General features: G+C 35.7%; 1 protein-coding gene across 1 annotated transcript in view; it reads left to right on the top strand.

The window, feature by feature from the left end:
• Positions 1–27,878, top strand: part of Lrrc36 (leucine rich repeat containing 36) — a 59,971-nt gene that overhangs the window by 9,308 nt on the left and 22,785 nt on the right. The window contains exons 2-5 of the mRNA XM_015496215.2: positions 10,389–10,516; positions 13,918–14,110; positions 14,891–14,987; positions 17,183–17,271. Coding sequence (XP_015351701.1) covers positions 10,389–10,516; positions 13,918–14,110; positions 14,891–14,987; positions 17,183–17,271 — 507 coding nt within the window. The remainder of the gene's footprint in view (positions 1–10,388; positions 10,517–13,917; positions 14,111–14,890; positions 14,988–17,182; positions 17,272–27,878) is intronic.

Raw genomic sequence — 27,878 nt, 5'->3', positions numbered from 1 at the left:
CTGGATAATGTTGTGTAATCCTATTGTGCAGTATATAATGCCTGGTATTCTTTCTTTTTGTGATGTCCATTGAATATGATTGCCTATGTCCATTAATTCATTAAGGATTACAAAATGGTAATTTTCTAATTCTATCTTCCATTCCTCTTCTTTAAGTGTAAAAATTTTATAAATGACAAATTCTTCATATCATCTATTTGATTATCCTGAGGTTCAATTTGTATAGGAAAGACAGGATAAAAGCTTGATTTAAAAAACCACAACTTTATTTGCCACTTTTCGGAGTGAGTTGTTTTCTTGTCATCCTTTAAAAGTGACTAATGAGGGCTGTTTCATTTTCTAAGTATAAATTCATTGATTCACATATCTTTGGAGCCAGACATGGTGGTACCTGCTGTAATCCCCATGATTTGGGAGGCTGAGGTGGGAGGATCACAAGTTCAAGGCCATCATCAACAACTTAGCAAGACCCTATCTCAAAATGAAAAATAAGATAATAATAATTTAAAAGGACCTGGGTATTTGATTCAGTGATTGAAATATTCCTGGATTCAATCCCAGGTACCAAAAAAAAGGTAACTTCCATCTATTGCTACTCTAAAAAAAATTAGATGTAGATGGACAGAACACCTTTATTTTATTTGTTTATTTTTATGTGGTACTGAAAATGGAACCTAGTATGTCACACATGCTAAACAAGTGCTCTGCCACTGAGCTACAGCTCCAACCCTTGTTACTCAATTTTCAAAATATTTTTTATTTGTTAATGGACCTTTGTTTTATTTATTTATTTTTATGAGGTGCTGAGAATTGAACCCAGGGTCTCACACATGATAGGCAAGCGTTCTACCACTGAACTACAACCCCAGCCCAATTGTTACTCAATTTATCCCGACTTTGGCTAGTGAGAAATCTTTCAAGTTGATTTCTGAGGCCTTTTTAAAATTTTTTATTTATTTGAAGTTCTTTCATTGTTATTATAAACAAGTTTTATTAAATGTTATTAATTTGATGTCAAAATGACCTGTAAATGGCTTCCTATAGAGAAATTACTTGATTTATTGTTTTCATTAATAAAATAAGTTTTTGCCCATAGGGTTATATAGCCCCTATTTTCATATTGGGAGATTTTTGTCTTTTCTGTTTGATGTGGTTTGTTTTTTGTTTGTTTGTTTTCCTACAGTGTTGGGGATTGAACCCATTTTTCACATGCTAGGCAAGTCTCTACTACTGAGCTACATAACCCCAATCCCTATTCTATTGTTCTTGATGTCTATGATATACAATTTTTTTTTACTTTTTAATAATGTGGCTACTAGAAATTTTAAATTATGCCTGTAGCTTACATTATATTTTTATTGGATAGTGCTGGGACCCATCCAGAAGGCTAGAAGATAACACCCCAAAAGCATTTTCTGGGGTCTGTTGCATGCTCAAAGATATGAGGAGCCAGTGCAGATGCTCAACTTTTCAGCCCAGCTCTAAGGCCACCCACCCACATTTGAACATCCCCCTATTGAACTTTCTGAGGGCAGGTCCATTTCTTTTTATTTATTTAAACATGCCCATTATCACAGGTCTCCAGAAAATATATTAACTTTCCAAAACTGGCAAGTTTTACTTACATTTTGAGGCTCTGGGAAATTAGGCTGGGAATGGAAGAAAAAAAAATATAGGCCCAAGAGAGGGGCTGGCTTGGTGAGGGTCAAGGCAGGTGGAAAGGGAATATAATATTTGATTTGCTCTCTGGCCTGTACTTCATGTGAATCATAAAAGAATGTCTGTCTTTGTAGCAGTTTATCATTTGAATAATAATTCTGATTCCCTTGAAAAATGTTCAGTCTGCTCTTCAAATTAGTCTGCAGTGAAAATCATGAGAAATGCTGAGGTAACTGATGGAATTCTATTTGTCCTTAGCTTTTCTACAATAACAGACTCTCAGAATATTAAATTTTTGTATACCACAGAACTACCAATATATTGCAGTCACTCCTCATTTTACACTTTTTTCAGCCCCTGGCAACAACTAATCTGCTTTCTGTCTCTATGAATTTGTGTCTTAATATGAGATTTCATATGAGTGGAATAATACAATATTCTGGCCTTTTATGTCTGGCCTCTTTGACTTAGCATGAGATTTTGAAAGTTCATTCATATTTTAGCATGTATCAATAATTCATTCCTTTTTATTAATAGACTTTAGTTTTTAGAGCTCTTTGAGGCTTACAGAAAAATTGCACATAAAATAGAGAATTCCTGAATACCCTTTGCTCCCTTGCATTTCACCCCATTTCCCACCCTTATAGTTTCCCCTATTACTAATAATTTTACATTAGTGTGGTTCATTTATTACAATTGATGAACCAATATTGATGCATTATTATTAAAGCCCATGTTTATATTAAGTTTTGCAGTTCTGTGGGGTTTCACAAATCTCAATATACAGTATCAAATAGAATAGTTTCACTGCCCTAAAAATTCCCTGTGCTCCATCTATTCATCCCGCCTTCCCCAGCAATCCCCTTATAATCACTGATCTTTTTACCATTGCCTTTTTCAGAATGTCATAAAACTGGAATAACATAGTATGTAAATTTTTCAGGTTTTTTTCCACACAGCAAAATATATTTAAGGTTCCTCAATTTTTTCCCATGATTAATAGCATATTTCCTCTTATTGCTGAATAAGATACTACTGTGTGACTGTACCATAGTTTGTTTAGCCATTTACCTATGAAGGACATCTTGGTTGCTTACAAGATTTGGCAATTATGAACATTTGTGTTTGTTTATTTATTTATTTATTTGGTCCTGGGGATTGAACCCAGGGCGCTTTACCAATGAGCTACATCCCCAGTTCTTTTTATTTTTTTATTTTTGAGATGGCCTCAATAAGTTTCTGAGGCCTCAAACTTGTGATTCTTCTGCCTCAGCGTCCCAAGTTGCTGGAATTATAGGCACATGCCAACCTACCTGGCTTTGTGTTGGTTTTGTGAGGACATAAAGTTATAATTCACTTGAGTAAATTACAGAGGTACAGCGCTAGATCATATGTTAAGATATGTTGAGCTTTGAAAAGGTGGTGTATTTATACACAATGGAATGTTACTCAGCCATAAAAAAATGATTATGACTTTTACCTGTAAATGGATGGATCTAGAGACTGTCATGCTAAGTGAAATAGCCAATCCCCCAAAACTAAAGGTTTGATATTCTCTCTAATGTGCAATGCTAACACGAAACAGGGGTTGGGAGAGGGAAGAATGGAAGTTAAGTGGATTAGACAAAGGGGAATAAAGGGAAAGGGGAGATGGGACTAGGAAAGACAATAGAACAAATTATGAATTAGACATAACTTTCCCATGTTCATGTATGAATACACCACCAGTGAAACTCCATATCATGTATAACCACAAGAATGGGATCCTAATTAGAATACTCCATGTATGTATAATATATCAGAATGCACTCTATTGTCATATATATCTCAAAAGAACGACAAAAAAGATGTGTTGAGCTTTGTATAAATCCGTCATACTGTCTTCTAAGATAGCTGAACCATTTTGCATTCCATCCAGCAATACGAACCATTCCTTCCCCCAACAATCCCACAAACATTCATCATTGTCAGTATTTTAGGTTTGGGCAATTCTGATAAGTGTGTAGTGATATCTTCTTGTTTTTAATTTTATATTTCCTTATGATTTGTGTTGCTAAGAATTTTTGAGTTCACCACCTATGCTGTATGTATGTATTTATTTATTTTCTATTTTAAAACATTTTTGGTGAAGTGGATTTTCAGGTCTTTTCCATTTTTAAATTGGATTGTTTATTCTCTTATTGTTGAGGTTTAAGAGTTCTTTGGGGCCTGCGGTTGTAACTCAGTAGCAGAGCGCTTGACTAGCATCATGTGTGAGAAACTGGGTTTGATCCTCACCACTACATAAAAATAAATAAATAAATAAAGGGATTGTGTAAATCTACAACTTAAAAAAATTAAAAAGAGTTCTTTGTATATTTTGAATATTATCCTTTATCAGAAAACATTTTTCCAGCATTTTATCTTGGTGTGTTAGCTTTCCATTGCTGTAACAAATACCTAAGACAAATCAACTTATAAAGAAGAAAGGTTTATTTTTGGTTCATGATTCTGTCCATCTACATGATCACATGACCCTTTGCTTTTGGGCCCACGCAAGGCCATACATCATGGTGGGACACATGGTAGAAAAGGCTGCTTACTTTGAGGTAGCCAGGAAACAAAAAGATAAAGGGGCCAGAGTCCCAATATCCCCTTCAAAGGCACACCCTAATGACCTAACTTTCTTCCCCTAAGATTCCCCTAATAAAGGTTCCACCATCTCCCAGTACCACCATGAGCTGGAGACTAAACCTTCAACACATGGCATTTGGGGGACATTTAGCTGAACAATATTTTTCCTTTTGTGTCTGGCTTATTTCACTTAGCAAACTATAAAAGCCTAGCTGTGGCTTGTTTTTTAATTCTCTTAGCAGTGTCTTTTATGGAGCAGAATATTTAAATTTAATGAAGTCCCATTTCTCAAGTTTTTCCTTTATGGATCATGCATTTGGTGTATTAAAAACTCATCACCAAACTGGATGGGGGGTACATGCCTGTAATCCCAGCTATTCAGTAGGCTGAGGTAGGAGGATCATAAGTTCAAGGCCAGCCTAAACAACTGAATAAGACCCTGCCTCAAAATAAAATTATAAAGGGCCAGGATGTTACTCAGTGGTAGAACGCTTGCCTAATATGTTCAAGGCCCTGGATTTAATCACCAGTACTGCAAACAAACAACAACAATAAAACATACTTCATCACTAAAACCAAGTCTGCTTAGATTTTTCTGTTATCTTCTAGAAATTTTACAGCTTTATGTTTTATGTTTAGATCTGTGATTTATTGTATTTATTTTTGTGAAAATATAAAGTCTGTGTGTCTGAGTCCCTTTTTTTCTATGTGTGTCTAGTTGTTCTATCATCCCTTATTAAAAGATTATCTTTTTTTCCATTGAATTATCTTTGCTCACTTGTTTAAGATCAGTTTATCTTAACTTAACCTTCCACAGGGGCTACTCTACATTCTCTCCAGCAACATATGAAGATTTCAATTTCTCTATATCCATATCAATGCAAAAAAGTCTCTTATTTTAAAATTATAGCCACCATAGTGAGTATCTTGTGGTTTTGACTTGTATTGCCCTAACAATGTTGTCAATCAACAGATGAATGGATAAATTAAACGTGATGTATCTACATGATGAAATATGACTCAGCCATAAAAAGAAATGATGTACCAGCCATTTATTTAGTTTATAGATATCACCAAACTTATTAAGTTTATACAGAAAGGCAGAAGACCTAGAATATCAGACATAACACTGAAGAAGAAAAGGTCAAAGAACTGTCATTTCCTGACTTCAAAGTAGAAACCTATAGAAATCAAGACAGTGAGTTGTTAGCCAAGAAACAAAAACAAAAGTCAAAAAAAAAAAATCCAAACAATGTCCAGTTTAGTGGCATTAATTACATTCACATTGTTTGTTGGTTTGTTTTTTGGTACCAGGGACTGAACCCAGAGGTGCTCAAGCATTGTTTTTCGTTGTTGTTCTTGTTTGTTTGTTGTTTTTTGAGACAGGGTTTTACGAAGTTGTTTAGGGCTTCGAAAAGATGCTGAGGCTGACTGAATTTGTAATCCTCCTGCCTCAACCTTCTGAGCCACTGGGATTACAGGCATGTGCCACTGTGCCTAGCTTCATTTGCATTGTTTTGCAACCATTACTGCCATCTCTCTCCAGAAGTTTTTCATCTTCCCGTTAAACAATAACTGAAACCCTGTACCCATTAAACAATAACTCTCCATTCACTTTGCACTCAGCCCCTGGCAACATCACTGTACTTTCTGTTTCTATGAATTTGACTGTTCTAGTATCTTGTATAAATGGAATCATACAATATTTTTCCTTTTGTGTCTGGCTTATTTAACTTAGCAAAACGTCCTCAAAGTTTAAACATGTTGAGAATATGTATATATTAGAATTTCTTTCTTTTTTTTAGGACTGAATAAGACCTCATTTTATATTTATCCCATAATGTATACATTATGTATACATTGATGAACATTTGGATATTTTCTACTTTGGGGCTATTATGAATAATGCTGCTGCAAACATTGGTGTAAAAGTATCTATTTCAATCCTTGCTTTCAATTCTTTTGGATATAAAGTATAGACAGAAGTGGAATTGTTCTATGTTTTTATTTGTTCTTGTTTTTTGTTTTTGTTTTTGTTTTTGGTACTGGGGATTGAACCAGGAGTGCTTTATTACTGAGCTCCATCCCCAGACCTTTTTATTTTTTATTTTGAGACAGTGTCTCACTAAGTTGCTAAGTTGCTTAGAGCCTCACTAAATTTCTGAGCCTCCTGAACTGCTGGGATTATAGGCATGTACCATTTAACCTCATTTCTGAAATTATTTTTTTAAACTTTATTTTTATTATTGCTTTTCATTTCTTTCTTTCTTTCTTTTTTTTTTTTTTTGTACCAGGGTTTGAACTCTGGGCACTTGATCACAGAGCCATATCCCCAGCTCTATTTTGTATTTTATTTAGAGTCAGGGTCTCACAGAGTTGCTTAGGGCATCGCCAAATTGCTGAGGCTGGCTTTGAACTGGGATCCTCCTGTCTCAGCCTCTGGAGCCCTTGGATTACATATTTTTATTGTTTCTTGAGTTTGTTCTTCTCTATTTTCAAATCTTCCTTTTCTTTCCAATCATCTTTCTGAATTTTCCTAATTCCAACTTACATTTTTCAGTAATTTTCAATTTTTTTGTCTCAAGATTCCTTTACACTATTAAAAATTATTGAGGACCTCACAGAGTTTTAATTATCTACTAGTATTTACCATATAGAAATTAAAACTGAGCCGGGTGCATTGGCACATACCTGTGATCCCAGCAGCTCAGGAGGCTGAGGCAGGAGGATCCTGAGTTCAAAGCCAGCCTCAGCAAAAGCAAGGTACTAAACACCTCAGTGAGGCCCTGTCTCTAAATAAAAGTAGGGCTGGGGATGTCGCTCAGTGGCTGAGTGCCCCTGAATTCAATCCATGGTACCCCCCTCCAAAAAAAAAAAGAAATTAAAACTGAGAAAAAATTTTAAAAATTTATTGAGTCATTAAAAGACAGATATAATATACCCATTATATGGTTACCTACTATATTTATGAACAATAGATATATTTTCCAAAATAAAAAATAGAATATCGATTTGTATTCTTACAAATCTCTTTAATGTCTGTTTTAATACAAGATAGCCAGATTCTTATATCTACTTCTGTCTTAAATCTATTGTGATATATTGTTTTGTTTGAAACACATGGGGAAAAAAATCTGATCTTACACAGATAAGTAGTTGGAAAAGGGAACAATGTTTCAATAGCCTATTATGGAAATTCTTCTTTGATAAGGCATAAACACTGGGAAAATGGTATTTTCTTAAAATTTAGTTGTATATGAAATCTGAAACATATCACTGAGCTTTTTGTATTGTTACAGTAAAATCCATTGGTATGCCCTGCTGTTGAATGACTCTTTTAACAAAGCATGGTTTTATAACATTATTCATTGGTAATTTAAAAAATATTGACTCACTGAGCTATATATATCTTCTAAATGTTGACAAGTTTCATTATGTAACATCTAAAATTATATTGCTGTCAATCTCATTAAAAAATAAGGAAGCATTAGGAAGCTATCAAGTTCATGGTGTCAGATACAAGTTTTCCAAAAGAAAATAAAATGTTAGTGGTGCTGGGGATCAAGCTCAGGGCCTGTTACATGCTTAGCATTACTCTACCACTGAGCTGTATCCCTAGCCCTCCAAATTTTATTTTTTCTTAGAAGCTAGACTGTTATAATGGATAATAATTACTATCATTTGTTTTCCTGAAGTGACAGACTCACTTTGCTTATTTTTAAGAAAATGTCTGCTAAAAATTCAAGTCAGAAAAACCATAGTTTTTCAGGTTGCTTTTCTCTGAGTAAATATGTTTCATTTAAAAAGAGCCTAGTTTTGGGCTGGGGTTGTGGCTCAGCGGTAGAGCACTTGCCTAGCAAGTTCAAGGTCCTGGATTCAATCCTCAGCACCACATAAGAATAAACAAAATTAAAAAAAATTTTAAAAAAGTGCCTAGTTAAGTGCCTGGTTGTGACTCAGTGGTAGAGCACTCCCCTAACATGTATGAGGCACTGGAATTGATTCTCAGCACCACATAAAAAAAGTAAATAAACAAAATAAAAGTATATGTCCATCTACAACTAAAAAAGAAATCTTTTTTTTTTTTTTTTAAGTGCCTAGTTCTGGGCTGGGGATGTGGCTCAAGCGGTAGTGCGCTCGCCTGGCACGCGTGCTGCCCGGGTTCGATCCTCAGCACCACATACAAACAAAGATGTTGTGTCTGCTGAAAACTAAAAAATAAAATATTAAAAATTCTCTCTCTCTCTCTCAAAAAAAAAAGTGCCTAGTCCAGCTTGTAACTCAGTCACATAAAAGTGTTTTTCTACAAGGCATTCACCATTCTTCAATATGTAGCAGAAATAATTCATTAATACTTTCCATTTAGTTATGATGCAAAAGAAGATATATACTCAAAGGTCAAGATTTAAACAATTAGGGCTGGGATATAGCTCAATGAGAGTACTTACCTAACATGCTTAAGACCCTGGGTTCACTCCCCAGAAACACACACACGGACACAAAGATTTAATAAAATGAATCATTGTTATTACTTTTTTAAGATAATTTTTTTTTCTTTTGGTACCAAGGGATTGAAGATTGAACCTAGGGGTGGTTAACCACTGAGCCATATCCCCAGCCCTTTTTACTTTTTTGAGACAGAGTCTCATTAAATTGCTGAGGCTGATCTTGAATTTATAATCCTCCTGCCTCAGCCTCCTGAATCTCTGGGATTTCAGGCATGTGCTACTGCACCTAGTGTATTAAGGGAATTCTTTCCTTTTTTGTTGTTGTTGTTGTTGTTACTCAGGGGCCCTTAACCACTGAGTTCCATCTCCAGTCCTTTTTATATTTTATTTAGAGACAGGGTCTCACTGAGTTCCTCGATAAGTTGCTGAGTCTGGCTTTGAACTTATGATCCTCCTGCCTCAACCTCCAGGCCACTAGGATTATAGGCATGTGTCATTGAGCCCAGCTATTAAGGGAAATCTTAAATGAAATTTAAAGAACTGCAAACATTGCCAGGTGTGGTGGTGCAGCCTGTAGTCCCAATGACTGGGTAGGCTGAAGCAGGAAGATTGCAGGTTCAAAGTCAGCCTCAGCAAAGTCGAGGCACTAAGCAATTCAGTGAGACCCTGTCTCTAAATAAAATGCAAAATAGGGCTGGGGATTTGTCTCAGTGGTTGAATACCCCTGAGCTCAATCCCCAGGACCCCCCCCAAAAAGAGAACTTCAAACATACAATAGTAAAGAAAGCATTAACCACTGGTGAAATGTGATGCCATTGTCTTGATTCATCCTACCAGCCCAGTGAGTTTTGCTTTTGTATCTTAAGTGCAAATGTCAATATAGTACCAGTTCATATTATTATGAAAATAATTTTAAAAAATAGTTTGTGTATCCCTGTACATATCTTCGGAACCTCAAGTGGTCTGGGAATCACTTTGAGAATTGCTGCATTGCTATGATATCTTCATTTGCTCTGTGGGCACATCCTTCTGGAATACTTTTATTTCCTATGAATATTATTCTGCTCCTTTTTCTTATAATAACCCTCATATAAGCTTTGACTCTAATCCTTTTCTGGCTGTGTATTTAAGTGAAGTAAGTTCTTCTGTACTTTTAAGATAGGAAGGGTGAGCTCCAATGTAAGCCCCCAACCCCATAGTTTTCTATTTCAAGGATCTGGAGCTCCCTCTTCTGTTGTGTTCACAAAGTACTGGAAAACATGAACTGTTTCCTGAGATCTGCCATTTTTGCTTCCCTTCCCCACTTGTGTCTAGACCTTATCATTATTGTTCCTATCATCCCTGTTCCATCTAGTATAAATTCTGTTCCCACTAATTTCTCCAGGATATAGGTCTTTTCTTTAGCTTATGAAAAGCTTATAAGGCCTATATTGTTCTAGCACCTCAAGATTTTATTTCAATGTAGTTCTCTCCTGAGTCATTGGGATTACAGGCCTGCGCCACAGGGCTCTGTTATACTGCTGATTTAAAAAAGAAGATGTGATCTTAGAATCCTTGGATATAGGGCCTTTCACAGATGGGTTATGGGAAGAAGGAAGGCCTACTTTCATTGACTCTACTTTTATATAAGTGGAGATCATAATATATATACTGATGATCTCTTTTCAGAACTGGTGGAGTCTCTTTCATTACAGGGATCTTATGCTGGAAAAATTCATTCCATTGGTGATGCTTTCAGAAATTTTAAAAATCTCCGATCCTTAGATTTATCAAGGAATTTGATCACTAGCCTAAAGGTAAGTTCTATATTCTATGACAAGCCAGATAGCCCAGTTTGCTTTTTGATGAGCAAAAGAGAGAAATAATGTTAGCCTGGGGAGTATTAAATCTTCTTTTTAAATGCTTCCCAGCTAAATTTTATTATTCACTATAAAATTCTTTCAACTCACTTTGTTCTATGTTTAAGATAATTTCTTATAAAATATTGGGTAAATTCCTTTTGTACTATATTAACTATATTAAGCACTCATTGCCTAGGGAAATAACTCAAATTTCAATATGTACAAAAAATCATGAAGAAGTTAGGTCTGGTGGCACATGCTAGTGATCCCAATGACTTTGGAGGCTGAGGCAGGAGGATCACAAGTTGAAGGCCAGCCTGAGCAACTTAGCTAAATCCTGTATCAAAACTAAAAAAAATAAAAAGATCTGGGGATGTTGCTTAATGGTAGAATGCCCCTGGGTTCAATCCCCAGTGTCACCAAAAAAAAAAAAAAAACTCATGAAGAGCACTTATAAAAGTACAGATTCTTAATCTCTGCTCTGAGAGACACCCTGGGTATGGGTGGGCTCAGGACGCACCCAGGGCATTCTGATAATAGTAGTACAGGAAGCACACAGAGAAACACTGGGTTACATTGCTATAGTGGGTTTTTTCTACGAAGATCAGGAAATGGTGGTCTCAAAAAAGAAAAGAATGTCTATGTCGAGGCATGGTGGAACACAGAGCAGTACAGGAAAGTAGGAGCAGACTTGAAGAGCATATGGAAGGATTAGAAAACAAAGAGCTCTGCAAAGAAGTACATACAGCACATACATGGAAGTTTTGTTTTCTTTATGATAGATCCTCAAATTGTGCTTCTTCTACATGTTCCCATTTTGCCCCAGCTAATTGGCAAAGTCCTTCTATAGAAGACTGGAGATGACAAAGACTCTCCTGGATTATTCTGCCAATTTTGCACTTCTTAGGGGAGTCCATACCGTTCAAACCATACCATTCAGACCCAATCTGAAGGTATAACTTGCCTTAAAATAGCAAGCCCAACTGGATGATCCCGTAATCCCCGAAGCTCAGGAAGCTGAGGCAGAAGGATCACAAGTTTCAGGCCAGCGTCAAAAATTTAGCGAGGGCGTAAGCAACTCAGTGAGACCCTGTCTCAAAATTTTTCAAGAAGGGCTGGGGGTGTAGCTCTGTGGTTAAGTGCCCATGGGTTTGATCCCTGGTACCAAAAAAAAAAAAAAAAGCCCAAACAAGATCAAATTTCCAACTAAGACTAAAAATAGCAACTCCAAGTTGAACTTGAACTAGTATTTAGACTATTTTTAGCAGTCATTTATATTTGGTCCATCAATTTCAGAAAGGATTACTTCAGAGTTCTTAAGTCTCCCGTTTTCATATGTACATTTGTTTATTTGTCCTTTTGTGCTAAAAAATTAAGTGAATATTTCTGTAATTTGTTTTTATGCTCCATTTCTTTATACTTATATAAATTGAGTGAAAAACTGCTGTGAAAGTTAATGAAATTAACATGTAATCAAACAACATATATAAAACTCCTAGTACAGTATTTGGCATATAGGAAGCACTTGGTAAATGTTAATTTTCTACATTTTTGCATGTATTATTTATCTGCTTATATTCATTTCCAGTAGGTCTGAATTACTTTTCTCAATTTTCCCAGAGAGAAAATGTCTTGTGGCTTTTTTCTAATGCAGTGTTAGGGAATACATTAAATCATGCCAACTGGGAAAAGTGAGAGGAGGATAGAAATGATTTCCTTGATTTTATACTGAAAGACATTAAAAGGTTGCTTGAACCTGGCATGGTGGTGCACACCTTAATCCCAGCTACTCAGGAGGCTAAGATAGGAAGATTATAAATTTGAGGACATCCTCAGCAATTTAGCAAGACCCTGTCTCAAAATAAAGAAAAAAACAAAGAGATGGGAATGTAGCTCAGAGGTAAAGCATCCTTAGGTTAAGCCCTAGTATCAACAAAGGAAAAAGAAAAAGAAGATTGTTTGAGCTGGTGCATTAGACACGTTAAAGACAGTCCTAATTAGAGGAAAGGGATGGGAGCAGAAGGAGGAGAAGAGGGAAAAAGGAAATACTGGGTAATGATATTGCCCAAATTATATTGTTATATCATGTACATAAACAAATATATAACAATGAATCCCCCAGTATGTATAATTATAATGCACCAATAAAAATACGGAAGAAAGAAAATATGAAAAAAATACAGTCCTAATGGTATACTGCCCTGAGAGTAAAACCAAAGGCACTGATAACAGTTGCTAATCACTGACTCTTTAAAAGTGTAAAAGTTAATAAAATTTTAAAAACAGAGAGAAATGCATCAAAATAAATAGGGTTCTACTCTGGAATGTTTTGTATACATATTTTGAGTTTTCTGAATTTCCTGAAATAAGAAAATGATTTTAAATGAGAGAAGAATAAAAACATTATTTTATAAATACATAATGGAAAATAATTTCACCTTTCTGAAATAATCCTCAATGGCAGTTATTCTTATGACAAGCATTTTAACTATTGCAATTAGGTGATTACAAATATATGTATATGTTTTGAAATATCCTGAAATTTAGTGTTGGGCAAAAGCAGCTAACAAGCTAAATATATGCAAATTAAATAATTCTTTTCAATAGCAGATTTCAGCAGAACAGGAAAATTGTGGCTTTTCCCAGTCCTGATTATATTGTTGCCAGTTAAGTAAAGGACTGGGTTTGCTAAATCTGCAGTATGAGAACAGAATGGAAGAACATTTCTACAAAGAGAAATGACTGATTAGAAGACGGGGAGCGTTCATGTTGGCAGTAACTCTGAAGAGGGAAACAAGGACAAGAAGGGTCCTAGTCAGGTCCCCCAGGGAAGACTTGGAGAAAGTGTTGTTTTGTTTCACCGAATAATACATTGAAACTCAAAGTGAGGCATTGATACACAAGGATACCATCACATTATTATTACTACTACTGCTACTACTTCTATTACCACCACCATGTCCTCCTACCCCAGAAGCAACTCTACCTTCCTTCCTTTTGTAAATTGAAGTTCTTAGGGAGTAAGGAGAATGGTTGAGGCAAAGGTGAGAAAGCCAAAGTGATTTGGACTGGCTACCACTAGGAAGGATTGAATTAGGAAAATGATTTGGGAGCCAACAGATATAGGGAATATCTGATGATATATGAATGTCATGTTTTATAAAGATGTATGTGAACTTTTTAACACATAGAACACTCTGAGCCCAGGGGCTGCAGTAGTCTTATTCTCAGGTAACTGAATAGGAGTTCTAACCCTGTCTTTCTTGTGGGTGGTTTGGGTAATGCTTTTAAGAATTGAAAGTAGTAGATACGTTTCCTACAATGTGCAGTTTCCTAATGTGGTCTTTTCCTTGCAGGGCATCCAGTATTTATGCTCACTCCAAGACCTGAATTTATATTATAACAACATCCCTTCATTAGTGGAGGTGTCCCGCCTACAGCCTTTACCCTTCCTCAAAGAATTAGATTTGAGACTCAATCCTGTTGTAAGGAAAGATACAGATTATAGGCTCTTTGCTGTGTACACACTACAAACTCTGGAGAAATTGGGTGAGACCCTCCTCCTCTGCTCCTTCCCCAGAATCTTACTTGAAATCAGCTGCCTCTTAACCTTTTGGATGTTGGCCCAGAGTGTGCACTAGCAAGGGACGTTTATTTATTAGTCAATATTTATGTAACTCTTTGTGTTGGCAGGATGTATGACGAGTCCGTTTATTGTTTATTGAATGACCACCTATGATTTTATCAGTCACTTCCAGCTTTAGTTTTCTTCAGTTGATGGTTTCACCACTACTTCCTTCTCAACATAAAATTTCCAGGTTGATACTTGTTTTTCCAGGTGCCCTAACTTTTCAACTGTATTAGCAGTAGAAAACTAATAATTCTTTGAGACTCAGTTGGCAAGGAATAAGAAATATCCCTTTGAATGAGCTGGTTTGCATTTTCTTATAATTTTATTATTAAGTTTACATTTCTTATTGATGTAAAATTTGATTTTACATGTTCCTGGGAAAATCATTGTAGGGAAACTAAGTGAACTCTTTCAGAAAATGGTCTAACTTTCAGTCTTAACATGAGATTGTTTGCTGTGTAAGCTCCACTTTTCTGAAGGGGTAGTTACCCTATGTGGCAGTTGTTGCTATGGCATCCCTGTAGTCTCCCTGAGTTACTGCTTTCTCCAGTGACAACACAATAGTATTTGTTGTGACCTGTCTCTAACACACAAATATGAGGCTGGTCTTTAGTTTTTCCTATGTAAATAAGGTTTTCTGACCCACTACTCTTTACTCCAAAAAATAAACATGCTCAGACCACGGTTTTTGCCTCCAGATGATCGTACTGTTCGTGACAGTGAGAGGAAAGCTGCCAAGCTGCATTTTAGTCAGTTGGGGAACAGTGAAAATTTCGTCTTAGAGGTGGAAAAAAGGTAAGAAAATTCTCTATAAAAACAAACAACATTCTAGTTTGCTTCTGGACATAGGTCATAGTGAATTTCAATTTTCTTTATTTTCCAGCAGAAATCTCCCACAAGTTGTAACTACTTAGATCTGGAATCAAAGTCTTTTCAGCATCCTGAGATTTATCTGATGAGACTTGCCCTAGTGGGTTCATTCCTGCTTTCTTGAATTGCTAGGTGTGCTTTGGATATACTTTTAAAATCTCCAGTGTTGTTGTTCACAGCTTACAGATAGGAACACTATGAGATGACTTCTCTCCATAAATGCTTAGCAACTCTTTTTCTTGATAGAATTATCAAGAAGCACATGGTATTTTTCTATTGAATAAGGAGATTTAAATTACCATGGGCAAGACTGCTAGAGAAAAAAAATTGTCAAAAGAAGAAAAGGAAAGTATTTCTCCACAAAACAAAAAATAAACAGACCTTGAGGCTGTCTCTGAATGGTAGATATTTTCATTTATTGCTACTAAAATTCCATAAAAAGAAGGTACCATATCTTCTATCTCAAAACCCATTCTTTAAAAAGTTAGCTTTATAATTTTAAGTGAAAATTAAATAAATAATTACAATTTAAATAACACCTACAGGTATACTGGAAAAATCACTATATCCTACCACTGAGAGTTAACTATTATTAATATTTTGTGTACATGTAGGCATATTCGTTTTAGTCATCTGTGTACTATAGATACATGTAGTTGTAAATATTAGTATTTTTTCTGATGACAAAAGTAATACATGCTTATTTTTGAGAATTTGGAAAGTACAGGAAAAACCTATGAGAAACAAAAATAAGTAACTCATAATCCCATCATCCAGAAATAAGACTATTATATAAATATCCTTTTACTCGGGTATACATGTGTATGTGTTCTGTGCATATAAATATATATGCATTTATTTTATAGTAATTTGCTTCCTATACATACCATTTTTAATTTAACAAGATATTGTGAATGTATGTCAACATTATTCTTCCATTCTTCTCCAGAATAAGTTTTTTGTTTATTTTTTTTAATTGTATTTACCCCTTAATAGAACATATGCTTCATGAGCCTGAGGACTTGTTGGTCACATTTATTGAAGTGTCTGTGGTGCCTATGACAGTGCCTAGCACATAGAATGTGCTAAGAAATCATTTATTGAATGATGAATGAATGAAGTCAAGGCCTGTTGGCCTACCATCATCTTTTTTAGTCACTTTGCCTATTTCTGCTCTGATCTATATGTTTTATAATGTAACCCTCAAAGAACATCCTTAGTTTCCTATCTTTCCTTTGTTCCCTATTTTTAAAAAAATCAGGTTTATTGAGGTTAATTTACATAAAGAAAATTTACTTTGCTGTAGACAGAAATAGAATGTTTCTAAAAATTATTTGTATAGATATAGTTTGTATACTGATTCCTATTTTAAATGCACTGGGAAAACAGAGATGAATTAATGTATAATTGAATAAACTTTCTAGTAAGACAAATAATTAATCTCATCATTTATCTGTTTAGGTACCATATAGGTAATTGCTACACCAGATGTAAAATGTTACTCTATGCTCAGTGTTAATATCATACAAGCTCTTCAATCTTGGGTGAAGTCTTTTTAAGACTCTCTGAATATCTATTCCCCCACCTATAAAATGGGGTTAATACTAGTAGGTAGGATTTTATGATTGAATGAGATAGTGAGTTTAAAGAGCCTGGCACATAGTCTAGGCTTCCTGTGCTTCCACTTCCCAAGGTATCTACCTCAATCAAGTGCAAACATTTGCCTTTTTTATCTATTTTTCTAACTAATGGCTATAGTTGTCTCCACTATAATTCTTAGCAGCAGAATCTTCCTTAATGTGTCTTAACTATAAGTGTTTTAAATAATTAAAAAGGAAACATCCTACTCTCTCATTCAGACTTAAGTTTCTGTCAAGAGAACAAAGTAAGTTCTAAATTTTCTGAATGATAGTGTCTTTCTCTCTCATCATTCCCAGTATAAATATTATGACTTTTTAAAAATTATGACTTTTAAAAAATCATGACTTTAACTCTGAGATATTTGTAAAGAATCTGGGGGAAAAAATCTGACCACCATGAACTAATGTTTTCTAAATAGCATGGACTGGTGATCTTAAAAGCTTTCTTTTGAGTTTCAAATAAATTCTTCTATGTGACAGCTCTAGGGAGAAGACAATAAAAAACTGTGTGACAGATGAGGGCTCTGCATCAAAAGTCAATACTGATGTTGACACAAGAATTGAAACAGGTAAACTTTCTCTCTGTGATCATAAAATGATTAGGATATTAGTTGTTTCAGCTGTCATAGCCAATCTTGAATTGGAAGAAGACAAAGTAGTTGAGAGAGCATAGATCTGAAACAAACACAAGATTTATTGACTGTATTTTTCCTTCTTCCTTTCAATTCCAGAAAGACTCTGTTGAGTAGATGTAACCCAAAACCCTTCAAAGCACAAGCTGTAGTAAAAGAGTTCAATTTCATTTATATATTTTACATCATTAGAACACCCTAAAATTATGTTGCCCATCCCCATGCCAAGGTGATCGATTTCATTAGTCAGATTTGTGACTCATCTGTGTCTGTGCAAGTGATACCCTGGGCCTCCTGGGCTCCCCAACCAAGAACCTTCCCAGCTGCAGAATCTCTTGTGTTCATGCTATATATCTGTAAGCACTATTGGTAATCCAATGTGATTAAAGTTGTTATGCCACATTAATGGTCCTGCCATAGGCAAGGAGAAGGCTTTCCAACAGATAAATTGTATTCAGTGCATCCTTGTGAATTAACCTGGCTTCCTCATCAGTTAAGTAAGATAACCTTTAACTTTCTTCTGTCTCAGGTCTTTGTCCTTTTGAAAGATCTATTGAATTATATATAAAGTCTAAAACCCAGTAGATTTTCTAAAATCTCAGCAATAATTTAATAAATTGGCTCTGTAGTCTAGATATTAATAGTTTTCAATTCACAACCTACAATATTTTATTTTCCTGACTTATTTACCCATGTAGACATTTATTGGTAAGTCATTTTTACAGTATTTTATAGTGAAATAAACTATATTGAAGTATGATTTTTACCTTTTCTTTCTTGGCTGTTTCAGTGTATATGATTGATGGAACTATAGGTTGCTTTATTTCTTTTTAAATAGCATTTTTATTTAAAAATGGATGCAATTTTTAAAAATAATTTTGACAAATACTGAAGTGCCTGAGAACAACACTTTAATTACTCATAAGCCTATTTCTTTTTTTTTTCCTTAAGCCTACTTCTAATGAGAATCCCAGTTTTACTTTGTTATATAGATTTCCCCATTATCAGCATTTGGTGTACAGCTTAGTACTTTTTCTGGGTACTTTTTCTACCATTTATAGATCCATTTCTAGACAGAAAAATACTTTGAAACATAATTTTACTATCCCTTTTAATATTCAGTATGAGCTGAATTAGACTCCATTTTTGTCATTTTGTGTCATTAGCACAGACTCATTCTGTGAGCTAAAATGTCTTAAAGTGCACAATCTCTACTAATAACAACTGCTTTACTAGATAGCCTATTTCTGAAGGTTCTTGAAAGTACCAGCTGTTGCCTGGATTTTTTTGATATAAACTTGTTTTCTTACTTTGAGGCATTAAATAGCTTTGTTTTCCACTGCAAATTGTATTTGTACTAGATCCCTGGGGAAGGTGGCCTGAGAGCACTGTTGGTAATCCAATATGATTAAAGTGGTTATGCCATGTTGATGGTCATGCCACAGGCTAAGAGAAAGCTCTCCTGGAAAACAGCTCCCACTGACTCTCTTGTTCAAAACAGTGTTCTTCTAACAAGCATTTTGAAAGGGCAGAGAACGCCTACTATCTTGGATCTTCCTCCTGTTCTCCTTACCACATAAACTTTGACTCTTTCAAAGTCTCCTCTCTTTCCACATCCCCAAAATAAGCATACCTGGGCTATGTCTTCAGCTCTCCTGCTCTTTCTCTACTCTTTGTCCGTATTGATCAAATCTATTTTCAGAAGTTGATTTATAAGTAAATAAATTTTTATTTATATTTTCTCATATTTAAAATACTAGTCTAACTACTCATCAGTATTTATCTTGAAGAATTAAAGTCATCTTACTACAGTGATACACACATACCCAAGTTTATAACAATACAATTCACAATAGCTAAACTATGGAATCAGCCCTAGGTGTCTGTCCTTCAATGGATGAATGGATAAAGAAAATGTGGCATATTTCAATAGATTGAAATAACTTTTTAAAATGGAGCTTTTACCCCTTTAAATTTTATTATTAATTTCATTTTATTACCTTGTGTTTGGAAATAAACTTCTCTTACTTTTTCTACTTTCTGTAATTTGCTGGGTATTTTTATTGATTTCATAGATATTTTAATATTCTGTCTCTGCTTTCTGTATTTTGAGTTTGATAAATAATGTTCAGATCCACAGTATTTATCTTTTCTTCATCTGTGTTTTTTTTTAGTAATAACTTTTGGCTACTTGATCTGTCATATACTGAGATGGAAGAATTTAGTTTTCCTCTTAGGATGGTAGATTGTTTTACTTTTGTCAATTTACATTATGAATGTTGATATTGTGTTATTCCATGCACAAGCCTTTAAAGATAGTGGATGTATTTTCCATTATAAAGTTGATCTCCTCTAACAACTTGTCTGTTGAGAATTGCAGCACTTAGGCTCTTTTTCTTTGAATTTTCTTGATATATATTTGTCATTTTTTTACTTTAAGCTTTCAGAATCTCTTTTTTAAAATATGTACTTGCATACAGAATATAATTAAATTTTATTTGTAATCCAACCTGGCATCTTTTCAATTAGTAAGATTAACTTATTTACAGATATTCATATGATAGTTAGGGTCTTAGTTCTGCCATCTCAACTTTTGTATTATTATATTTTAAAAAATATATTACCCTTTTATCAAAAAAAGAAATGTAGTATATATACCCAATGGAAAATTTTATTCATCCAAAAATAAATATTAAATTATGGTATTTGTAGGAAAGTAGATAGAACTAGAGATCATCATGTTAAGTGAATTAAGTTAAATTCAGAAGGTCAAGGATCATATGTTTTCTCTCATATGCAGAGGCTAGAGAGGAAAAAGAAAGATCCCCTAAAATCAAAGGGTGATAAGGAAAGAGCCTAAGGGGTGGAAGTGTAGAGGGAGGGGAGAAGTACTGGGAAGTGATATTGGCCAAATTATATAGTTACATTGTATGCATGTACAAATATGTAACAAGAAATCCCATCCATATGTACAACTATAACACACCAATAAATAAATGTGGGAAAAAAGATTTTTTATATGATTTTTAAAAAATAGTTTAGCTTTGTAACCTGGTACAGGTATCTCTTTGTACCATTCTGTCATCTCTGTTGATCAATGAGTAACATACACTTGGAATTCCCATTTATAACTTTTCAGCCCCTCAAGCTAAATATGTACCCTTAAAAAAACAAAAGACAAATGAACCTCTCTCCCCATCCTTAACAGCTCCTCTACTACTATACTATAGCTCAGAATTATGTTGGGGTTTGTTTGTTTGGTTGCTTTTCTGTTCTTTCTTTATTTATTTATTTATTTGTGTGTGTGTGTGTGTGTGTGTGTGTGTGTGTGTNAGAGGTTACAGAAGTGAGAGGCTGGGTGTAGGGAGTGTGTGTGTGTGTGTGTGTGTGTGTGTGTGTGGTTCTGGGGATTGACCCCAGGAAAGTGCTCTACCATGCCACGCAAGGGCTGTACCACTGAAGTCCATGCCTATATATATATATATATATATATATATATATAGAGAGAGAGAGAGAGAGAGAGAGATATGACACAATACCTTTATTTTATTTATTTATTTATTTAATTTTATGTGGTGCTGAGGATTGAACCCAGCACCCTGCATATGCTGGGCAAGTGCTCTACTGCTAAGCCACAACCCCAGCCCCCATGCCTGGTCCTTTTTAAAATTTGATTTTGAGACATGATTTTGCTAAATTGCTAAGGCTGACCTCAAACTTGCAATCCTTCTGCCTCAGAGTCCCAAGTACCTGAGATTACAGGCAAACATCACTATGCCTGGCTTATATTGATGTTTGATGTTGTTGTTCCTCTACAGCCCCAGGGAATATTTATACCTTTCAGTATCCTTAATTGTTATCATTCACTGAAAGTAAAACTCTGGCCCAGGTACTGTCCATGATCTCATTTAATCCTTCCAACCTTAAAGGTGGTCTGAAAGGTTTGACAGAGGATCTGAGATAACTTTTCTAGTAATACACTAACTGGCAGAGCTGAGATACCAACTCCCATCCATGTACCATAAAAATCCTCCCAGTCTCCTTTTTCCTTCTATTCATTTTATATATTGCTGCCAGATTAATTCTCTTAAAATACATCTGTGATAATTAATTATACTTACCTAGTCAAAAACCTCAGTGGTTCCCACTCAACTACCACATTAAGTCTAAACCATTTAGCCTGGCATACAAAGTTTCCCTAAACTCTGAATTTATTTCTTCTCCTAACCTAAAATATCATCTCCTATTTCTCTATTACAATGTCCAATTCTCTAATGAAACCATACCACTCCCTCCTCCCACATATTCCCTCCTTTCTCCCTCCTCTCACCCTAAGTTAATGCCATCTTTCTGGAAGGCTTTCATCTAATCCTACCCTTTCTTTGTGACTCAGCTCAAAGTCTTTTCATTTTAGTGAAATTTTTTTATTCCTCAACTAAAAGATATTTCCTATTTTTATAAAATTATAACTTATCTTCTGAAACATATACTTTGAAAATAGAAAAAGAAACATTTCTTGAAGCATTTGTAACATCATTAGAAAAAATGATACAAACATGAAAGAGCTAAGTAACAATTATGGGTGTATATATGAAAATGTCAAATAAATGGTATAGATCCTTACACTCAGGACCATGGACCCCTAGTCTAGAGATACATCTCAGAAGACCCCTCAATTTTTGTGTTTTATTTGATAATTATGAAAGAATTGAAAAGGTGTTAAGTCAAAAAAGTTCTTTTACAGTAATACACTGCTATTTTCAAAATAGACCTTATTTTTAAGTTTAAATTCATAGAAAAATTGAGCAGAGGATTGAGTTTCCATATACCACCCTCCACATGCATAAAGTCCTCCATCATTAACATCCTGCACTAAGTTAGTACATTTATTACAATTAGATGAACCTACTCAAAACATTATGGTTCACTCTTGCTGTTGTGCATTCTGTTGGTTTTAACAAGTGTCAAATGACATATATCCACCATTGTAGTATTATACAGTTGGTATTTCACTGCCCTAAGAATCCAGTGTGTTCACCTGTTCATCCCTTCCTCCCCTAACCCGACAACCACTCATTTTTTTACTATCTCCATCATTTTGCCTTTTCCAGAATGTCATATACTTAGAATCATATGGCATGTAACCTTTTCAGATCGGCTTCTTTCATTCAGCAATAAATGTTCTTGTTTTTCCTGTGTCTTTTCATGGGTTGAGCTATTTCTTTAGTGCTGAATAGTAGCTCACTGTCTGAATGTATCACAGTTTACTTATCCAACTTGGTTGCTTCCAAGTTTTGGCAATTATGAATAAATGTGCTATAAGCATCTTTTGTAGATTTTTGTGTGGATATAAGTTTTCAGTTTATTTGGATAACTACCAAAGAACAAAATTGCTGGATTTTGTGGTAAGAGCTTTGTAAAAAAAAATGTCCAAATGCCTTCCTATATAGTCCATAAGATGTCATTATATACTGAGATTAGTTTCTTACATTGCAGTTTCTCAAACTGGATTCTTAGCCAGGTACAATGGTGCACGCCTATAATCCCAGCAACTTGGGAGCCTGAAGCAGGAGGATCCCAAGTTCAAGGCCAGTCCGGGCAATTTATTTATTTATTTATTTATTTATTATATTTATTTTTTAGTTTTAGGTGGACACAACATCTTTATTTTTATGAGGTGCTGAGAACCGAACTCAGTGCCTCACGCATGCTAGGTGAGCGCGTTACCACTTGAGCCACATCCCCAGCCCCAAGTCCGGGCAATTTAGGAAGAATCTGTTTCAAAATAAATTTTTTTTAAAGGGGCTGGAGATAGCTTAGTAAGCACCCCTGGATTCAATCCCCAATACCTCAAAAAATTTTGAGCTTGAGAAACAAAGTTATGGATGATGACATGCTGTAGAAACTCAAATGTGCTGGGACAGTGGGGAAAGACTTTGGGGCAGTTGTGGACACAATGGCATCAGAACTTAAAAACTGTGGAGTTGTGGGATGGCCTGAAGGGAGAAGGAGTAGCCCATTCTGGTTAGTAGGAGTGGCGTGAACAGCTGCATGAATATGATAATGAAGGTCATGAAGAAGTTGGTGATGGTGTGGTTGGGGTAGAGGGTTTGTATTTGGTAGAAGATCAGATTATGGAAAATAAAGAATGCTTTAGTAAAGATAATGTACATCTATCCCATAGATATAGGTATATACCACACATGGACTCTGGGAATTGAAAGGGAATCTACTTATTTTGTAAGCAATCTTTTCACCTTCAATTAAAATCACCTGAGGGTATATAGCTCAGAAATAGAGTGCCTACTTAGAATGCAAGAAGCCTGGGTTCAATCCCCCAGCACCTCAATAAATAAATTAAGTCACATCTAAAGTATACCGATTTCATGAATCTCTTATTTTAAAAAAGCAAAGAAAATTTCACTACAATACCCCAATGTTCATTCCTAGGCCTAGCAGATGTGTCTTTACTGTAATCCAGTTCACCCTGTTGATTCTCATCATCTCGGTTTAGTTATGACAGAGTTTTAGCTAGATAAAAGTCAACTTGGATCTGCAGAGACCTCCCAAAATAGTGGGTTAAACAAGAAAGAAGTTCATTTCTCTCTCAAATTTGAATCAGATGTTGGCAGTCTAGAACTGTTATAGGGAGGGTAGTGTTTCTATGAGGGAGGTAGTGAATGGGGGGGGGGTGGATGTCGCGTTCCCAGCGACAAAAACACTCAGGATCACTCCAGGGGAAATGGGCTGCACAAAATAACCACACAAGAGACAGATATACCTTTTTCTTTGGAAGTCCTGTGACAGCTCCTCCAACCTTAAAGGTCTGCAGAAAGAGGGAAAGAGCTCGAGTTCGCGCTGACCCCTTTTATTGAGAAGTCATTCAAATGAGGCAAGAGGTCAGGTTTCAAGGAGCTGAGTCTAACTTCATGATGTCTGCTGTCAGCAGGTTGACTGACATCTAGGAAGGCCACACCCAAAGGCAGAGTAAGAGAAGGGGACACACAAAGGGTGTTTCCATGGAACATTTTATCCCAAACAGGGCAAAGGGTTAATATCACCTTTAGGAATAGGGGAGCGTAGCTCCACCCATGGGGCTTCAAGAAGGCATGCCTATGCATGAAGACACTTTTGATACATTTTTACTACTCTCAAGATTGGGGCTACCGTCTACAGCCACTTGAAAGTGGCCAGATCACTGGAAGTGACCGACAGTGCCTCAACCAATCAATCAGGAGAGGAAGAATGCGGGTCACCTGACATGGCGGCCTCCCACAGGTGGATAGTCTCTACCCTAGTGGAAAGGAGAGCAATTTAGCAAAGAAGTGTATATTTACTGCAAAAAATACTGTTAGGAGGTTGGCAGATAAGGAAATGACACAATAGTGTCAAATCTTCATATACTCCAATACAGAGCAATTTATCACAGCTAATTAGGTCACAAATCAGACTGAGACAGTAGCAGACACAGAGCTGTGTGAAAGAGGCAACGGCAGTTAGTACTGACTGGGGACCTGAGAAAAGGCTTCCCAAGAGGGGAGACACTTAAGTTAGGCACTCAGTGGACATAATTGAGGGGAAAGGGCAGTCAATGTAGAGAAAAGAATTATCAAATCCAGGCATACATATTAAGAAATTGACTCACCTTGTGGCTGGTGCTAAGGCCAAGTTGCAAAAAGTCCCTGTACTAATCATGTTCATTTTGCTCCCTTGAAAATGGGTAGCAATTAAAGATGTTTTAGAGAGGAAGCATGATGTGTGAAGTAAAAATATAGCTCAAGCTAAATTCAGTCAGATGGGCAGGAATTGGAGTCAGCAGTCCAAGTAGGCGACAAGAAGGACCTGTCCTGAGTGGTGCAGTAGTAGTGGAACTGCAAATGAGGAAGCACAGGTTGGTTAAATCCTTGAGAATATAAAAAGAAAGCCTGGAGACAAAACATTAAATATTTTTACTTACTCTGTTTTGCTAGAGTCCAGCTTCAGAAAAATTGAATTTCTGAATAAAAAATATAACAGTTATTTAAGGAGGAAAAACACAAAATTATTGAGGTTAGTGTTCATGGAAGTCTGTTCATGGTGGTAAAAATACTAATTTCCTTTTGTGGTTATCATATCTTCAACAGTTATTACATATAATATTTTAAAAGTTGAGGATTACATTTTTATTGGTTATTGGTTGTTCAAAGGAAGTGGCTCAGGTTTCATTTACTTTAGAAATTAGTGAAAGACAAGTTATTTCTGCTCTTAAAAATTCATCTCAGTTGAATCCAGGGCACAAGATATTCTTTTCAGATCAACACTAAGAAGAAGGGGAATCAAGAGGGTTGAGAAGAAAGAAAGCTCTGAAATAAAAACTGTCCCTCTGAATGTCCCCTACCAGGCTTAAATGACTGAGCCTTTGTATCCTGCCTAGCTTTGTCACGGAAAGTGGACTCTTTGTGAAAGGGCATGACATCAGGAGGCGATTCTCTGGAGCTGGCATAGACCCTGAACAGCAAATAGCTGAAGTGCCCTCCCAGAGCTAGGAAACAAGTCCTTCCCTGATGGTGATCTGGGCAGTGCATTTCTGTTTCTACTTCCCGTGGATTGCTATGTCTTTGGTCAAATGTGAAGCAGAGCCTTGCCCAGCTGTGATTACTGGTAGTTGAAGTAGCCAACTATTAGTTCTTTGCCCATATATCAGCATTAACAAGCCAATATGATCCTGTCACCTTGATTATATGGGTGTAAAAACCTGGGCTGCATAATAATGTCATAATTACATGTGCCTTGGAATTAAGTGCTGGACATAGCTTATGTCTGAAAAAAAGAAAATGTACTGGAGTATAAGACAAGAAAAAAAATTACCTAAGTGTACAAATTGCTTTTTTTTCTTGATTGCTGTATATGACATACTTAGTCATAATGGTGACATAGTACCAGATTTTCTATTTTCAAGAGTGATCTATATCTTGGCTATGACACCCCAAACCCAAACAAATAAAAAACAAAAACAGATAAGTTAGATTTCAAAATTAAAAATTTGCATATCAAAAGATACTACCAAGAAAGTGGAAAGACAACTCACAAAGTAGGAAGAAATATTTGCAAATTGTACATCTGGCAAGGGTCTAGTATTTATTTAAAATTTTTTTTTGCAATACTAGATATTGAACCCAGGGGTGCTCTACACTGAACTACACCCCCAACCCCTTTTATTTTTTATTTTGAAACAGGGTTTCACTAAGTTGCTGAGGCTGGCCTTGTGATCTTCCTGCCTCAGCCTCCCAAGTCACTGGGACTGCCATATGCCTGGCCTACGTGAAGAAATTTTAGGACTCAATAACGAAAAGTCAAGCAACTTAATTAAAATGCAGGCAAAAGATTGGAATAGACATTTCTCCAGAGAAGATATGCAACTGTCCAACAAGCACATGAAATATTCAACACCACTAGCCATCAGGGAAATACAAATCAAAACCACAATAAGATTTCACTTCACACACACTAGGATGACTATAATCAAAAGGAGAGAACTGAAAGCAAGGATGTGGAGGAATCAGAGCCTTCATACATTGCTGATGGGAATGTAAAATTGTACAGCTGCTTTGGAAAACAGTTTCAGTTTCTCAAAAAGTTAAACACAGTTACCATTTGACCCAGCAATTCTACTACTTCTTTCTATTTCACATACTCATGTGAAATAGAAACCTATGTCTATACAAACATTTGTACAAGAATGAAAACAGCATTATTCATAATAGCAAAAAGTCCATTGACTAGTGAAGGGGTAAACAAAATGTGGTATACCATATAAGGAATATTATTCAACCATGAGAAGGAATGAAGTACTAATACATGATATAAAGTGTATCTTGAAAACATCATGCTGGTGCTAGGATTGTGGCTCAGTGGTAGAGGGCTTGCCTAACATGTGCAAGGCCCTGGGTTCGATCCTCAGCACCACATACAAATAAAGATGTTGTGTCCGCCGAAAACTAAAAAATAAATTTAAAAAAAAAAGGAAACATCATGTTAAGTGAAAGAAGCCAGACACAAAAAAGGCCATATTTGTATGATTCCATTTATATGAAATATCTAGAATAGGCCAATACATAGAGATGGGAAGTATATTGATAGTTTCCAGAAGATGGCAGGGAGAGGAGAACTGGCAGTGATAGCCATGGGATTTCTCCTGGGGGTGATGAAATGTTCTAAAATGAGATGATGGTGGTACAATTTTGTGAATACACTAAGACCCCCTGAATTTTTAGTTGTAGATGGACACAATACCTTCATATATATATATTTTAGTTGTTGATCTTTATTTTATTTTATTTATTTATACGTGGTGCTGAGAATCGAACCCAGTGCCTCATACATTCTGGGCAAGTGCGCTACCACTGAACCCCAGCCTCAGCCCCTTATTTACTTATTTTTATGTGGTGCTGAGGATCAAATCCAGTACCTCATTTGTGTGAGACAAGCATTTTACCACTGGGCCACAATCCCAGCTCCTGAATTGTTCTCTTTAAAAGGGTAAAAGTGGGGCTGGGAAGGTAGTT

Source organism: Marmota marmota, unplaced genomic scaffold (assembly GCF_001458135.2).
Source record: "Marmota marmota marmota unplaced genomic scaffold, marMar, whole genome shotgun sequence".
NCBI lineage: Eukaryota > Metazoa > Chordata > Mammalia > Rodentia > Sciuridae > Marmota > Marmota marmota.
Note: the sequence above shows the minus strand (reverse complement) of the source record. Positions and strands in the feature narration are given on the sequence as shown.